This window comes from Balaenoptera acutorostrata, chromosome 1, assembly GCF_949987535.1.
Source record: "Balaenoptera acutorostrata chromosome 1, mBalAcu1.1, whole genome shotgun sequence".
NCBI classification, from domain to species: domain Eukaryota; kingdom Metazoa; phylum Chordata; class Mammalia; order Artiodactyla; family Balaenopteridae; genus Balaenoptera; species Balaenoptera acutorostrata.
Genome location: NC_080064.1, coordinates 65,898,802 through 65,916,326, shown reverse-complemented (window position 1 = coordinate 65,916,326; position 17,525 = coordinate 65,898,802). Strand labels below are relative to the sequence as shown.

Genomic DNA, 17,525 nt, shown 5'->3' with positions numbered 1-17,525 from the left:
CTAAATGTTTGATAGAATTCACCTGTGAAGCCATCTGGTCCTGGACTTTTGTTTGTTGGAAGATTTTTAATCACAGTTTCAATTTCATTACTTGTGATTGGTCTGTTCATATTTTCTGTTTCTTTCTGGTTCAATCTTGGAAGGTTATACCTTTCTAAGAATTTGTCCATTTCTTCCAGGTTGTCCATTTTATTGGCATAGAGTTGCTTGCAGTAGTCTCTTAGGATGCTTTGTATTACTGCAGTGTCTGTTGTAACTTCTCCTTTTTCATTTCTAATTTTATTGATTTGAGTCCTCTCCCTCCTTTTCTTGATGAGTCTGGCTAATGGTTTATCTGTTTTGTTTATCTTCTCAAAGAACCAACTTTTAGTTTTATTGATCTTTGCTATTGTTTTCTTTATTTCTATTTCATTTATTTCTGCTCTGATCTTGATGATTTCTTTCCTTGTACTAACTTTGGGTTTTGTTTGTTCTTCTTTTTCTAGTTTCTTTAGGTGTAAGGTTAGATTGTTTATTTGAGATGTTTGTTGTTTCTTGAATTAGGATTGTATTGCTATAAACTTCCCTCTTACAACTGCTTTTGCTGCATCCCATAGGTTTTGGATCATCGTGTTTTCATCATCATTTGTCTCTAGGTATTTTTTGATTTCCTCTTTGATTTCTTCAGTGATCTCTTGGTTATTTAGTGATGTATGTTTTAGCCTCCATGTGTTTGTGTTTTTTATGTTTTTTTCCCTGTAATTGATTCCTAATCTCATAGCATTGTGGTCAGAAAAGATGCTTGATATGATTTTAATTTTCTTAAATTTACCGAGGCTTGATTTGTGACCCAAGGTGTGATCTATCCTGGAGAATGTTCCATGCGCACTTGAGAAGAAAGTGTAATCTGCTTTTTTGGATGGAATGTCCTATAGATATCAATTAAATCTATCTGGTCTATTGTGTCATTTAAAGCTTGTGTTTCCTTATTAATTTTCTGTTTGGATGATCTGTCCATTGGTGTAAGTGAGGTGTTAAAGTCCCCCACTATTATTGTGTTACTGTCGATTTCCTCATTTATAGCTGTTAGCAGTTGCCTTATGTATTGAGGTGCTCCTATGTTGGGTGCATATATATTTATAATTGTTATATCTTCTTCTTGGATTGATCCCTTGATCATTATGTAGTATCCTTCCTTGTCTCTTGTAACATTCTTTATTTTAAAGTCTATTTTATCTGATATGAGTATCGCTAGTCCAGCTTTCTTTTGATTTCCATTTGCATGGAATATCTTTTTCCATCCCCTCACTTTCAGTCTGTATGTGTCCCTAGGTCTGAAGTGGGTCTCTTGTAGACAGCATATATATGGGTCTTGTTTTTGTATCCATTCAGCAAGCCTGTGTCTTTTGGTTGGAGCATTTAATCCATTCACCTTTAAGGTAATTATTGATATATATGTTCCTATTACAATTGTCTTAATTGTTTTGGGTTTGTTTTTGTAGGTCCTTTTCTTCTCTTGTGTTTCCCACTTAGAGAAGTTCCTTTAGCATTTGTTGTAGAGCTGGTTTGGTGGTGCTGAATTCTGTTAGCTTTTGCTTGTCTGTAAAGCTTTCGATTTCTCCATCGAATCTGAATGAGATCCTTGCCAGGTAGAGTAATCTTGGTTGTAGGTTCTTCGCTTTCATCACTTTAAATATGTCATGCTACTCCCTTCTGGCTTGTAGAGTTTCTGCTGAGAAATAAGCTGTTAACCTTATAGGAGTTCCCTTGTATGTTATTTGTCATTTTTCCCTTGGTGCTTTCAATAATTTTTCTTTGTCTTTAATTTTTGCCAATTTGATTACTATGTGTCTCAGCGTGTTTCTCCTTGGGTTTATCCTGTATGGGACTCTCTGCACTTCCTGGACTTGGGTGGCTATTTCCTTTCCCATGTTAGGGAATTTTTCCACTATAATCCCTTCAAATATTTTCTCGGGTCCTTTCTCTCTCTCTTCTCCTTCTGGGACCCCTATAATGCGAATGTTGTTGCATTTAATGTTGTCCTAGAGGTCTCTTAGGCTGTCTTCATTTCTTTTCATTCTTTTTTCTTTAGTCTGTTCTGCAGCAGTGAATTCCAGCATTCTGTCTTCCAGGTCACTTATCCATTCTTCTGCCTCAGTTATTCTGCTATTGATTCCTTCTAGTGTATTTTTCATTTCAGTTATTGTATTGTTCATCTCTGCTTGTTTGTTCTTTAATTCTTCTAGGTCTTTTTTAAACATTTCTTGCATCTTCTTGATCTTTGCCTCCATTCTTTTACCAAAGTCCTGGATCATCTTCACTATCATTATTCTGAATTCTTTTTCTGGAAGATTGCCTATCTCCACTTCATTTAGTTGTTTTTCTGGGGTTTTATCTTGTTCCTTCGTCTGGTATATAGTCCTCTGCCTTTTCATCTTTCTGTGGATGTGGTTTTTGTTCCACAGGCTGCAGGATTGTAGTTTTTCTTGCTTCTGCTGTCTGCCCTCTGGTGGATGAGGCTAAGATGCTTGTGCAAGTTTCTTGATGGGAGGGACTGGTGGTGGGTAGAGCTGGCTGTTGCTCTGGTGGGCAGAGCTCAGTAAAACTTCAATCTCCTTGTCTGCTGATGGGTGGGGCTGGGTTCCCCCCCTGTCGGTTGTTTGGCCTGAGGCGACCGAACACTGGAGCCTACCCATGCTCTTTGGTGGGGCTAATGGCGGACTCTGGGAGGGCTCACGCCAAGGAGTACTTCCCAGAACTTCTGCTGCCAGTGTCCTTGTCCTCACGGTGAGCCACAGTCACCTTCCACCTCTGCAGGAACCCTCCAACACTAGCAGGTAGGTCTGGTTCAGTCTCCTGTGGGGTCACTGCTCCTTCCCCTGGGTCCTGATGCGCACACTACTTTGTGTGTGCCCTCCAAGAGTGGAGTCTCTGTTTCCCCCAGTCCTGCCGGAGTCCTGCAATCAAATCCTGCTAGCCTTCAAAGTCTGATTCTCTAGAAATTCCTCCTCCCATTGCCAGACCCCCAGGTTGGGAAGTCTGACGTGCAGCTCAGAACCTTCGCTCCAGTGGGTGGACTTCTGTGGTATATGTGTTCTCCAGTTTGTGAGTCACCCACCCAGCAGTTATGGGATTTGAATTTATTGTGATTGCGCCCCTCCTACCATCTCATTTTGGGTTCCCCTTTGTCTTTGAATGTGGAGTATCTCTTTTGGTGAGTTCCAGTGTCTTCCTGTCAATGATTGTTCAGCAGTTAGTTGTGATTCCGGTGCTCTCACAAGAGGGAGTCCATCAATCCTTTCTTTCACTAGATCTAATCTGCTATGAATCCCCCTATTGAATTTTTCAGTTCAATTGTATTCTTCAGCTGTATAAATTCTGTTTGATTTTTTTGGGGGATATTTTCTATCTCTTTATTGAATTCTTATTTTGTTCATGCATTTCTCCCTGACCGTGGTGAGCATCTTTATGACCATTATTTTGAATTCTTTATTGGTTAAATCACTTATCTCTGTTTCAGAAATATCAGTTTCTGGAAATATATTTTGTTTTTTTATTTGGAAAGTATTCCCTTGTTTCTCCTTCTCTTTTTTTTTCTTGACTCTCTGTATTGCTTTCTGTGAATTAGATAAAACAGCCATCTTTCCCAACTTGACAGAATAGTCTTATGTAGGAGATGAGCTTCATTAATCAACCCAGCCCAACCTTCTGGTTCTCTCAAATCTTTGTGATTGTCCTAGCCACCATAGTTAGTTTAGTGGCTCTTAGTAATTGAAGGTGTACCTAGACCTGTCAGGGTCCCAAAGTGGAGGATCACAGTCAGAACCTAGATGCAGGCTGATTAGAAGGTAAACCCTTATGCAGCAGCTGGGAAAGTATGTAGATTCTCATGTCAGGGAGAAACTGGGAGGTGGCTTTTGCCTACACCCTCTGCACTGAGCCAGGATGTATAGCCATGGTAGTGGTGGTGGTGGTAGGGCATTCCTTTACCATTTAAAAACGGATTCTTTGTTTTCTACAGTCCTGTGAGACTCATTTGTGCAAGCCCTATTAGAGCCACACAAAGGGGGGACCGTGACTCGGGCAGCAGCTGCAGAAACTGGGGCACCACACAGGTGTATAAGCTCCTTCCAAAGAGATGTTGGTGACCTCCTCCCCCTGGGTCCATGGAGGATCACAGCTAGCTCCAAGGGTGTGCAAACTAGAAGATGGAATTTTAGGCAGTAGGTTGTAAAGTACGCAGTCAATCCTCTCCCAGGAAAAGACTGGAAAATGGGCGTTTTTGCCTGCTCCCTCTTTGCTAAGCCTGGCGGTATAGTGATTGCTAGCATATGTGCCTGTTAAGAACTGCTTCTTTGTTTTTTATAGTCCTTTAGAACTTGTGGAAACAAGCCCCTTTGGCTATCAGAGCTAAGTGTTTTGGGGGTCTGTCTCTTGGGTGGGAGCCTTAAAAGTTGGAATCCTTGATGTGCTGCCCAAACCCTTCACTCCTCAGGGAGAAGCTGAGAGTTGGGTGTATTGTCCTGACTGCATGGTGTTGTACCAGGGGTAGAGTTTATGGCGAGTGTGTTTCAGCCTTTCCTACCATTTCAACATGGGATTTTCATAGTTGCCTGATGTGTTGGAGTCACTCAGCTTGTTTCTGGATTTCTCTCAGAGGAAATTGCTCCATGTGTAGCTGTACATTCAGTGCATCTGTGGGAGGAGGGAAGTTCAAGAGCCTCCTATGTCACCATCTTTGTCCCTCCTGCAAAGGATTTCATATACATTGCTCTAAAGAACATATATAAATGGTAAATGAACACGTGAAAAGATGTTCAATATTAGTCATTAGGGAAATGCAAATCAAAACCATAGTGAGGTACCAATTCATACCCATTAGAATGTCTAGTATCAAAAAATGAAAAAACAAATTTTTTTAGGGTGAGGATAAATTGGAACACCTGTGCATTGCTGGGGGGAATGTAAAATCATATTGCCACTGTGGAAAACAGTATGGTGATTCCTTTAAAAGTTAAAAATATGATTGCCATATAAGCCAGCAATTCCACTTCTACATATATACTCAAAATAATTGAAAGCAGGGACTCAAACAAATACTTGCACACCAGTGTTCATAGGAGCATTATTTGCAATAGCCAGAAGGTAGAAACAACCCAAATTTCCATTAACAGATAAAAGAATAAACAAATGTGACATATACATACAATGAAATGTTATTCAGCTCTAAAAATAAATGTAATAATGAATCTTGACAATTTAATGCTAAGTGAAATAAGCAAGACACAAAAGGACAAATATTGTATGATTCTACTTATATGAGGTATCTAGAAGAGGCAAATTCATACAGACAGAAGTATGACAGAGGTTACCAGGGACTGGGAGAAAGGGAGAATGAGAAGTTATTGTTTAATGGGTACAGAGTTTCTATATGAGATGATGAAAAGCTCTGGAAATTGATAGTGATGGTAATTTCACAAAATCGTGAATGTACTAAATGCTACTGAGTTGTACACTTAAAAATGGTTAAAATAGTAAATCTTATGTATATTTCACTGCAATTAAAAAAATTTAAAAGCACACTTAAAATTTTACTATATTTTTTTGATTCATAGAGTTTGCAAATCATTAATAGGTTTAAATATCTCCTTCTCATAGAGGCCCAGAATAACATTTCTAAATTCCTAAAATGCTGCCTGAGATGCTGTTTCTGGTGTTTAGAAAAAGCAGTAAAGTTTTTGAACAGAAATGCCTATGTTATGGTAAGTAGCTTATTTTTATTTACTAAACTGCTTCTTTGCAAACCCAAACCCCATGTCTACATTTCCATCTCTAAAGCACTTGTACCTCAAGCAGTTGAATTTATCACCATGTTGTTATAAGAATTTGTGAATCCAATGCATCATTCAGGGCTATGCTTTCCTAGTTGAGACAGTAACTTAACTGTAGTTCATTATTACCTTCAATACCTTTTTGGAGAGGGAAAATATTATTTACCTTAGAAGTATAAAAATGTGCTAGATTGAAAATGATTTTGTTTGTCTTTGACATAGTTTAGTGGGAGGAAAGCTTACCTAGTCTATGTTTCACTGTGAAAAGAAAATATTCTTCTAATTCTGGGATTTACATATTTTTAAGGAAGGGTCTATTTCTTTTTATGATTCTTATTTTGAAATGTGTGGGAATTGATAATGCATAACTGCATTTGTTACTTATTTCCTATGGGAATATGGAGGCTTCTAAAGAGATTTTTTTTTTAAATAGGGGATCCAAAAATATTATTCTAAAATTTAGCAGCTACAACCTTATAACACTTGCATATTATCACAGTGATATAGGGTCTGCATGGGTGATTTAAATAGTTACGGACATTCAAAGAGTCATTAATATACCTCCAATGAGAATATTGTATTGACCCTTTTAATCAATAAAGCAAGTGTATTGGAAGGCACTGGGTTTCCTGAGAGTAATTTTTAATGTGAACGCTACAACATTTAACCCATTCAGAAACAAACCATAGCCAAAACACTTCAAAGACAGAAGCTGTGTCCTGGGATTTTAGAAGAAGACCTACCTCTGTTTGAAGCTGTCTAATCCCCATGGAGTTAAGGGCAAATAGCAACCAAAACATACCTTATTGTCAATGACTCTGAGAGTTGTGCAGAGTTGAGGACACACACTTCCCAAGCCTCCCATGAACCCAACTGTTGGAAAGAGGAATGAGAATAACTGTGTGGGTGACAGAATTAATTCATGTTCCTGTCATTGGATTGTCTGTTGGTCTTGTTAAGTTATGTTACTGACTCCAGAATAATATCAACTGTCTTCCTCAGATTGCAATATATGGCAAAAACTTCTGCAGGTCAGCGAGAGATGCTTTCAATCTGCTGATGAGAAATATTTTAAAGTAAGTAATCAGGTTTAGCATGGCAGTAGATGATTTGGTGAAGCTTTAGCATCCATACTTCACATGTTGGTGGTCTTATTAGACATGAATCTTATCTTTTAATAGATTTAAATCTTCTCCTTCACACCATTAATTTCTTCGTATGTTTTAGAATTATTGCTCCCATCATCCACCTGTGCCTTTATACCCACTGGCACTTATTCATTTTTATTATCCCCTATGCTCAAGAAATTCCCCACATGAACATTATCATCATGTTTCTGACTATTCCCCCCTCCCAAAATTGACAGAGTCTGAGTGAACAAAATCAGAGAACCAGTGCAGCCATCCTCAGGATTCAGGGTATCTATAGTCCCCGAATTAGAGACAGAGATGCTGACACCACCAATAGCACCTGACAGCCTTACAATGCCATCTTCTGTTTGCTCCATTATAAATAAGTCGGAAAGTCATGCCTGGGTTCTAACTTCATTTCTTGCATTTAACAAAGGCCAAATAAAATTTCAGCAAAGACACATCAAAATGAACTCATGAATTATTTACTCTCATAAATTTCTGATAACAAATATAATTTAAACACAAAATTATACTCTCTTTTTTCTGATTCTCAGAGTTGCAGTTATGGATAGAGTGACAGACTTTGTGCTAATCCTGGGGAAGATTCTAGTTGCTGGGTGTATAGGTAAGTAGTAGTAGTAGTAGTAGTAGTAGTAGTAGTAGTAGTAGTAGTAGTAGTAGTAGTAGTAGTGGTAGTAGTAGTAGTAGTAGTAGTAGTAAGTTTAACATGTGCTTGGAAAAACTTCTTTACTACAAAAAGCTACGTTCCTTTGCAAATGCATAATATACATGTTCTGCCTTTTCACTCTAGGTGTCCTGGCCTTTCTACTCTTCACAGAAAGACTCCCAATGATTACAGAAGGACCAACATCTTTAAATTACTACTGGGTACCTTTGATGGTAAGAGCTGATGTCTTAGTAAGTTTGGGCTGCTACAACAGAAATACCATAGACTGGGTGGCTTAAACAACAGGGATTTATTCCTCACAGTTCTGAAGACTGAGAACTCCAAGATCAAGGTGCCCACAGATTCAGTTCCTGGTGAGAGCTTTCTTCCTAATTTGCAAAGGGACACTTTCTTGCTGTATCCTAACATGGTAGAGAGAGATTTCATCTCTCCTGTCTTCTCTTATAAGGGCACTAATCCCATTCACGAGGGCTTCATCATTGTGACCTCATTACTTCCTGAAGGCCCCACCTCCAGATGCCATCACTTTGGGGATTAGGTTTCAACATATGAATTTTGAGGGGACACAATTCATTCCATAGCATCTGGGTAACATTGATTCTGATTTATGAGAAATGGCAAAATAAAAAACCAAAAAGGAATAGGAGAAATTATGATAGCTGACATGATTGGTCTTACTTTGAGGCCAAGCCTCATTCTGCTTTAGAGCTTGGGTTCCTTGGAAGCAACCCCTGAGACAGAGGATTGCATGCAGAAGGCTTACTATGAAGTGCTCTCCTGAGATACACTTGAAAGGAAGTGAGGAGGACAGGCCCAGGCAAAAGAAGAAGCTGACCCATGCTGCAATTATAGCTGAAGCCTCAGACATAATTACAGGAAGTTCTGACAAAGGGACTAGGCCTCTGTATGCTGCATCAGGCAGCCGTTGGCCAGGGGTTGCCCTCTGAATGATGGCATAACCTTGGGTGAGGCAGTTCCCTGCAAGAGCAATTCCTAGTGAGCAAAACAGCTGAGTCATCAGCAGCCTACATACATTCCCAGCAACTAGGGGATAGATGTGGCAGCTGGAGAGGACCTGGGGGGAGCCCTGCGAGATCTATTACAGTATATTAACTCACTCAATCCATGTGTCATAAATACCATTATTACTCACATTCTCCCCTTCCCCACCAACAATCTTATGTAGGAAGCACAGAGATGTTAGGTGACTTGTCGAGTGAGTGCCTGAGCTGTGATTAAACCTAGGCAGTGTATGCTCTTAACTCCTGTGCTTTACTGCCTCAGTGTGCAGGATCCTAAATCTGGGATGTTTTTGGTAGGCATTGGGGATAGTGATATGAAAATTGGCAGGTAATCTAGTACATTTTGTTTAAATCCCAGTACAAAGACACTCAAAAACTTTATCACTGAATTTTTTACATTCCTATATTGAAATCTTTTCCAACACAGAGTATTTCAAAGCGTCCTCATCATGATTTTATTTAAAGCTGCATTATTGTTCTTTTGGACAAGTTAATGGACAAGTTAATGGCATCTTCATTCTCTTCTCTGCTCATTTACAGACAGTCATTATTGGATCTTACCTAATTGCACATGGATTCTTCAGCGTCTATGCAATGTGTATTGAAACAATTTTCATCTGCTTCTGTAAGTTTTCAGTATATGTGTTTTCCCCCTTTGGTGGATAACCAAAAGATGAAAAGGTTAAGACCCAGTCTTTTAGCTGGCTTGTGGATTTGCTATGACCTGGCTGAAACTGCAAAACAGTTTATTTGGAAAGAGACATTGTCTAGTAGATGCTTTGTAAACCTTAAAGGCTGAGAGATGGGGTTTGCAAAGCACAGGAGGGTCAGGCATCATGGCGTGGTGTTAGCATGAAATTATTTTAATTTCTTAATGTTTTCAAATTTATAATAATGATTGGCTTCTGTTGTGCTTTATTAACAACTGAAGACATAACTGGGCTTTGAGGCTGGGCTTTGAGGCTGGGCTTTGGGGACTCTGAGGAGAGCCTTGAGCTTCTGATAAAGCCAAGCTGGCAATGGTTTCAAAGACACATAGGGCCAATTCACACTGGGTAACACAATGACAAATAGATAGGATTCATGGAGAGGCGTGTTTAGGAAATGGCTAGATCAACTCTGCTGCGTAGTGTTAAAATACTTCAATAGAGCTTTCATCACTGACTTCTTCACTGTGCTTCTATGTGGCATGTGCACCTCACGTATGCAGAATGGACATGTTTTCTATTAATACCTCATCTTAAAAGCCCTGGAGAACCTAGTGCCCATCAGGAGCTTGATCTGTCCTTACCTTCAAACTAGATAAAGTAGGGTCAACAGGTGAAAGAACAGAACTTGTTAGCCCTACATCTAATACCCTCTGAGAGATTATTTCTCTGGCACATTGCTCTCAAGAGAAGCAGAGAAAACATTCTATGACAGGGCATTACTGAGTGATCTACTTGTATAAAAGGAACAGTTTATTTTTTAGTGTAACTCACAGCACCAACTGCATGCTGGGGTCAGGAGAGGAGATATATATATATATACCTCCCTAAAGATAGTAACTTTAGGGAGATATATTGAAGGAAAAAACCTTCTAGAAAATGGTTTGATCTTTTTTCTTTTCTGAACATTTAACAAATCAATTTTCAATAACTGGACAAATTAATCAGGAGAACTTTGTGTACAAGTTAGCTCTTCCTCTGGCTATAAATGGAACTGGAATGTTTAATCTTTTCCTAGTGCTTCAGTGGTTTGTAAGGAAAAGCCATCTACAAAATACCACATGAACAAACTTCAGCTCAGGTATGAGGTGGAAGAAGGAGCATGGGAATAAGGTAGCTTAAGACACAGAAGAGACAGAGATCTTGAATGTTCAGAGGTCTCTCCTTTCATCTCAAATGCTAATCACGGGAATGAAACTGGGAGAGCCCACTGGGATCTTCCTGCTTCTTGTAACTGAAAAGTTTTCTCAAAATGTATCCCGGGAAATGTTTAGAACCTATCAGTTTCCAATCTTTGGAAGCTTTGGCAAATCTTATAGATTTTCATTTTGACAGTGGATTTTAAATTTGAGCACTAAGAAATGTTTTCCACTCATCTATATTACTAATTGCCAACTTCTTGAAAAGCAGGTATAATTTCAGCCTTATTTAACACATTGTGTGTTGAATGTGAATAGTTTCTTTTTGGATGTTCTTGTCTTTGATAGTAAAGAACAAGAGAAACCAAATTGTATTTTTCTTCCCTCTGCAGCTGTTACTATGGGCGACATCTAACTTTGGAAAATTTTCTTCTTAAATGATACTCTAAGGCAAATTATGATTGTGTAGAATTGTACCTTTTTAAAAAATATACACCTCTTTATACCTGTTATCTTGACTGCCAGAAAACTGATGTTTTTAAAAATGCAAACTATTTGCAAACAAACACTTCATTTATAGAGACATAGCATCCTTTCAACATTACAAGGCAATGAGAATTCTGGTCCCAGGATGGGAAAAAAACAATAGTTGTAGATGATTATTTTCATTATTATGTGATTGATACCACAGTTCCTACCAATCCCTCAAAAGTAATAATGATATAAACATACAACATATGATATGTGATATAAGATATAGAAATATGATTAAGGAAAAAAGAACAAAAATGTTCAGCATCTTTCATGTTCCCTCCTTAGCTTTTCATTTTGTATGTGAGGAAAGTCACTGTGAAGTCTAATGTAAAAATCTAATAAACCAATAATCCAACCATTCCTAAGAGAGTATGATGAAAAATAACTTAGATTTATTCCATAAATCTGTGATTATGCTATATGGTTTTATATAATATTTCTTATCCTTTATTTCATAATAAATAAAAGCTAAAATAGCATAATATTTTTAATATACTAGTCAAAACAGTTTCAAGTTGCATTTATATATTTATTGAGATAGATATTATCAGCTGTGAATTATATGTATCTGCAGGAAATTTAATTCCATGCAAACTTCTCCTTGCTTCTCAGCATCATTCTGATGTTTTTCCCCAACCACCCAACAGATGTGTGCTCAGTGAATACCCATCATTTTATTATTATCCTAAGCAAAGCAGGAATATAAACTCATGTATTACAGAAGTCAGCAAACACTGTATTAGCTTTTGAATATAACCTGAGGTAAACTACAAGGATTTAGGACAGGACACCGTTTAGTTAAGTAGGATGAGAACTGAAGTAGGTGTCAAGAGACTGGGTCCTCACCTCATCCTGTTGCCCCAGAGCTTTCAATTTCAGGAGAATCATTTTACATCCCTGGGTCTCAGTTTCTTCATCTGTAACATTAGGGTGTGAATGACCATTAAAAGAGACTTTGAACTGTGAAATTCAGTTATTCTCTACATTTATCACACCATACTTTTTATTCAGCTTCATCTCAGAGGATGTGGCAATTTACCTTTCTGAAATGAACAGTCGTTAGAATTTAAAGATAACACATTTGAAAGGACATAAAAGATCTTATTAACCTTTAAACTATCAAAATAAACCTCTTTGGAGTGGGCGGGATTTAGGAAGTTTCAGTGCTTCCTGGCAGAGGTTGAAGCTTCTTACTTTGACCAGCATCAGCTACTTAACTGCACTAATTTGTCTTATATTTGACTTTCTAACACTGCTTTCTCTGATTTTTCCCTGTTCGACTCTCCAATTTATAAAAATGCATATAATTGTTCTGCTGCTGTTGCTGCTTTTGCCTGCTTTGGCTGCTGCATATACAGGTGAAGATCTGGAAAGAAATGATGGATCTACAGAAAAACCCTACTTCATAACCCCTACCCTGCACGGAATTCTGAACAAGAAGCAACTAGTTTCCCAGAAGCAGAAAGAGTAGAAAAGCTCCAAACAGTGCCATTCATTTTTAAGTAGAAGTTTTGTAAATTAGGTCATTTGTATTTGAAAATGATGCTTTTAAGTAATGTGAAATTTCAGTGCTTATTCCTAAAAAGCGAGAACTTGGTACCATCTGAGGTATCAGGCAATTGATGACAGTAGCCTCTGTGAACTAGGATACTTTATAGTGGTCCCAGCTGAAGAGCAAGGTGTAAATGTCACACATTTTTTTAAAGCCTATAGCTGAAAGTGTTTCCAAAACTTTTATAACTTGGCATGCTGTTTCCCATTGCAGCACTTTGATAGCCTTTCTTTTTATAAATGTATATTTGTAAAGGGTATTCAGGAAATTTTTGAAAGCACTATAAATGTGTAATCAATTAGCCATAAAAAGATTGATTTATAGTTAACCAGCATATGGTACTAAATTTGTAAATATGGTGCTATGGTTATATTTATACTGTTCAAGCTAGTGGACAACATTCTAAACTGTGATTAAACTTGTATTAATGGTTCCCTAGGAAGTATATTTCAGTAAGTGATTCGAGACCATAACAAACGTATAGACGTTAATGTTATACAGGTTCCATAGGCCGCATTACTAGGTAAAAATTACTGTGGAACCTTCATAGGCCATTTTGTTTTAGTGAAATTATATTTATAGTGAAGTTGAATCTGAGTTCTGGAATGTCATTTCCAATAATATGAACCTCTGGCCACCATGAAAATATTCTGAGCAGAACTGAGATGGCCACATAACTCATGCCATTTGTCTGTTACCCAAATAATAGAGATAAATCCCTATTTTCCTATGCCCATCATATAGAAAATGGGTATGGATCTGTTTCAGAAGAGTGATTATATCTGTTATGAGTTTCTAGATTAAAGAGATGATGTGGCTTTTTTCTATAAAAAGTTTAATTTTAGCTTAACTTTCAGTGAAGAAAGAGAAAAGATAAGAAAGACACTTCAGATTTTACCCTAAGGAAATATTAGCCCTCCATAGGTACCTCATCTTGTACCTTTACAAGAGGCATACTGTGGGTTAGGAAATCTCTTCCTGAAGGGTTTAGGAGGAGAGTTACTTTCATACTCCACCCTTGCTGGCCAGAGCAACAAACCAGGCTCTGGCATAGCAAAGCATGAATCAGACACTCACGTACTTTGCCTATCCATCTCCTGTGTGCAAATGCGTATGACATGGCAAACAGTGTAAAAATGTACCCCAAAAGGAGCATTGAATCAATAGTATCCTTTTGGCTTTTACACTAAGTTTGTGTATAAGGATTATTTATGTCTTGACAGAAAGGAACATGTTGATCTAACATTTTGATCTGAATATGATCCATGTATCCAAGAAGAGAGTCAGAAATGTATTATTGTTATAAATTAATATAAACAGTAATTTATTTAATGACCCTGAAGTGTGGGAACCTAGATTTAGACTGACTTCATAGCAGCTTAATAGCAAGAAGCTAATGAATAGGGGAGATTTTCAAAATATTGGTCCTTCTATGGCCACCATCTTGCTCTTGGCTTACTTTCTTGAGATTATTGTAATCAAAAGTGTCATTTGGCTTCATACCTTGGCAAAGACCTTCTTCACTCTCATGCTCCTTGAAGTATAATTCAGAGAACAGTGATAACCTATCTTTCTAGATGATAGTTATTATTTTATTATTCAGTAATACAGCGTTCACAACAAAAATCTAGTAAAATGGTTACCTCTAACTAACTTAAGTGTTGAAAAATTATAAGGAATAAGTCCCCTTTTAGGAGTAGTTGAAAAATTCATAATGATGAAACAATTTTTAATTTTTTGTGTATGTATCAGAATCACTCTGAGAAATTGTTATAAATATTGATACCTGTGCTCCCCACCCCAAGAGATTCTGATATAAGTATTTGGGTGTGGGGCAGCTTGTGAATTATTATAAAGTTCTCTAGTGATTCTGATACACATAAAAGTTGGAAAATCACTTGAATAAAATATAAATCAACATGTGTGAAATCAGTTGCCTATTTTTTCCTTATAAGTCTGGCTGTTCTAGGAGTTAGAAAATTGAGAAAGACAAAGGAGATTAATTTGGAGAATTCTAGCAATCATAACTTCTGTATTTTAGATTCTTGGTACTAGATGGGGGCCCATGTTTTAAATGCTTAACATTAAATCTGCTGATTAGACCAGAAAATGCTCCACAGTAAAAGTATTCACTGAACTATACGGAGATAGAAACATTCTAAACTTGGCTATATTTTAAGAATATAACCCTTGGTTGCAAAATCATAGGAAAAGGAATGTCATTTGGTTCAATATTCTTAATAAATATTCTTTAAAAATCTCTAAGTATAGAAGTTTTAACTATATTATGTGCTTAATTCTAGTTAGAAAAATATTTTTCATTAATTACTTCTTTGTACAATTGAAATATAGAGAGAAAAATGAGTTTTTGAGAAAAATTTAACAGCCACTTTCTTATAAAGAAATTAAGGTAATAACTGAAAAAACAGAGCAATACTTCTCAAAATTTTGGGTTCAAAGATTTGAAATATACTGAAAATTTACAAATCTTAAAAAAAAAACTGTACTACCTAAATTGTTGCTCGAAAACAAAAGCAATTTTGAACTAATATGGTAAATTAGAAGGCAAGTCGAATACATCATACTTTTTAGGAATTTGAAGGTGAATTTAGAAATTCCTCATACATCTTTTGTTTTTTGTGTAGTTACATTTGCTCTCTAAAAGAAGATAAAACTTATTTCCTTAATCATGCAGCTGAGAGGCACGTGCTATTGGCAGAATCAGACCTGGTACACAGAATGAGATAATATCTTATTGACATAATAACAAGGGCTGATTGTTTTCTCATAGTTATGTTTACAATAATGTTGATGCCAAACTATGCTGTTTTTTAGAATAACATTTTGAACTGCTGTAAAGCAAGTATGCAGCAGATGGCGATGTTACTTCTCTTACAGTTTTGCTTTGATATTTACCCTGTGCCATTCTTCCTCCTAGTGGAAGATTTAGAAAGAAACGATGGTTCTGCTGAAAGACCCTATTACATGAGTCAATCTCTGCTGAAGATTTTGAACGAGCAAAATGCACAAACTAAGAAGCAGTAGAAGTGCAAACTCTGGTCATCATGCAGCGGTGTTACCTTTCTCTCATCTGCTGTGTATGTGCTACACTTGGTTCATAAGTGCTTTGTGTATGGAACACTGTATTCACCACCTTGTTGGCTTTTATTTGCATGTTTTATACCAAAGCTTATACTGTAATACATGAAGCCATCAGAAGTTGCAAGGGAATTGTTAATAACACGGAACATTTTTTATACTAAGATGTTTTGTTTTGTAATTCATTTTTAAATAGAATGGCTTGGATGTTTTGAAAATGCTAGTGAATATGTTAATATTGTTTTAAATATTAGATTGAAAAATGATACGTTATTTAAATTGGTAGCTCCTAATATATTTTTAAAATTACAACTAAAAGACTTCTGCAGGGAAAATTGGTAAACAAAGTAAAACAGAAGATTTTAAAGTTTTCCCCACTCCTGTTTGACAATAAATCGGTAAAAGGAGCGCCACACTCCAGATTTTGCTCTAAGTATAGACTGTTTCCTATTAAACAAATTGTCAATCATCCAGCCTTTACGACTTAGTCCTCTCTGACAAAGTGCCTTACTGGCTGTTTAATATTACCCAGCTTTTGTGGGCAAGTTTACACACATTGTTAAAAAAAAAGAATCCTGCAATGTTTAGTGATTAAAACAAGTCTTCTTGCATTTGTTTTTTTCTTAGCTCACTGGTTGAAAACCATTTGTCATTTCAGTATGTTTGATATCCTCACTGTATAGACTACATTTTGCAGCATAAACAATTTCCCTTGCGCCTAGTGGACATTCATGAATGTGTACTACATGCAAGAAAAAAACCTGAAAGGACACTTGTTGGGTTTGTTTTTTTACTAAAAGTGAGTTTAAAATGTAATCTTTTCTATGATAGATATTTGAAAATACAATAGGTATAAGACTACATTTCTCAGTGTTTTACACAGATTGGAAAGGGAAACTTGAAGAAATTACAAAGGGAAACTTTACCCCTAGAAAGGGTGCTCACAGATGTCATGTACTGAATAGCTCCATTTTAAATGATTGTTTATTATCATCAATGAGTGTTCTATGTATGTTATTTCCATTTTCTAACTTTTGATATGAAATAATCAGTTTACTCATGTTACTTTTTATTGTGCTAATATGAACAAGAACATAATTTCTAATTCAATTTTAAATAATTTTATTAGTACTAACTTTAAAGAAAATGATTTCCGTTTGTTACTCAGTGTTACAGAAAGAGTCCATAAAACATTCACCCTAAGGGAATGTCAATCACACAATGATAATTTGTGAAAGCTTTGAGAATCTATAGTAAGTTACTAGCAGTTTATCTATTATCATATTTAACTGTGACTTTGGATATTCTTTTATGCCAAAAACAAACTCATATGAGCACAAGACAGTCTGAGCTCTATAATCAGTACACTTCTGCTGTGCAGAAATATTAGGAACATATTGTCTAAATATCTTTGATAACTAAACTGTTTAATATTTAATGAAATTTGTTGTTACTCATTGTTTTAAATCTATTTGTTTTTTCTTCTAATAAAGATTTAGATAAGAAAAAGCTCTTTGCTTTTTTATTTCTTTAAGCTAGAAAAACCCATCTATCATCATGACAAAATCTCCTCTGTATCAAATGTCTAGGTTTTTTTTAAAAATCTAGATTTATCTTTAAACTTGTTTTCCACTTTTTTTCTAGCTGTGCACTGACTGCCAAACCAAATAACTGAAGCTGATAATTTATACAAAGTAAATAAGTCAAAGCTAAATGGATAAGAAATGGATTTTTTTAAAAACCCAAACAACAACAGCCTAAATTAGTTAGTTAGTTGGTCTTTGTTTTAATTTGCCAAAAGTTTGCTCAGTCCCACATTTGGTTTGGCCAACATTCATAAG

At 36.5% G+C, this 17,525-nt stretch overlaps 1 protein-coding gene across 3 annotated transcripts in view; it reads left to right on the top strand.

The window, feature by feature from the left end:
- The window catches only part of SLC44A5 (solute carrier family 44 member 5), a 357,535-nt gene extending 341,544 nt beyond the window's left edge, over window positions 1-15,991 (top strand). For 2 of the 3 annotated variants that reach the window (XM_057534090.1, XM_057534109.1), the window contains 6 exons: window positions 5,638-5,741; window positions 6,813-6,886; window positions 7,498-7,568; window positions 7,755-7,843; window positions 9,194-9,278; window positions 12,392-15,615. In XM_057534090.1, the coding sequence (XP_057390073.1) occupies window positions 5,638-5,741; window positions 6,813-6,886; window positions 7,498-7,568; window positions 7,755-7,843; window positions 9,194-9,278; window positions 12,392-12,504 (536 nt within the window). In that variant the 3' untranslated portion in view covers window positions 12,505-15,615. Of the gene's footprint in view, window positions 1-5,637; window positions 5,742-6,812; window positions 6,887-7,497; window positions 7,569-7,754; window positions 7,844-9,193; window positions 9,279-12,391 lie in introns of all 3 variants that reach the window. The other variant, XM_057534098.1, reaches the window with a different exon arrangement.
- Window positions 15,992-17,525: the final 1,534 nt, after the last annotated feature.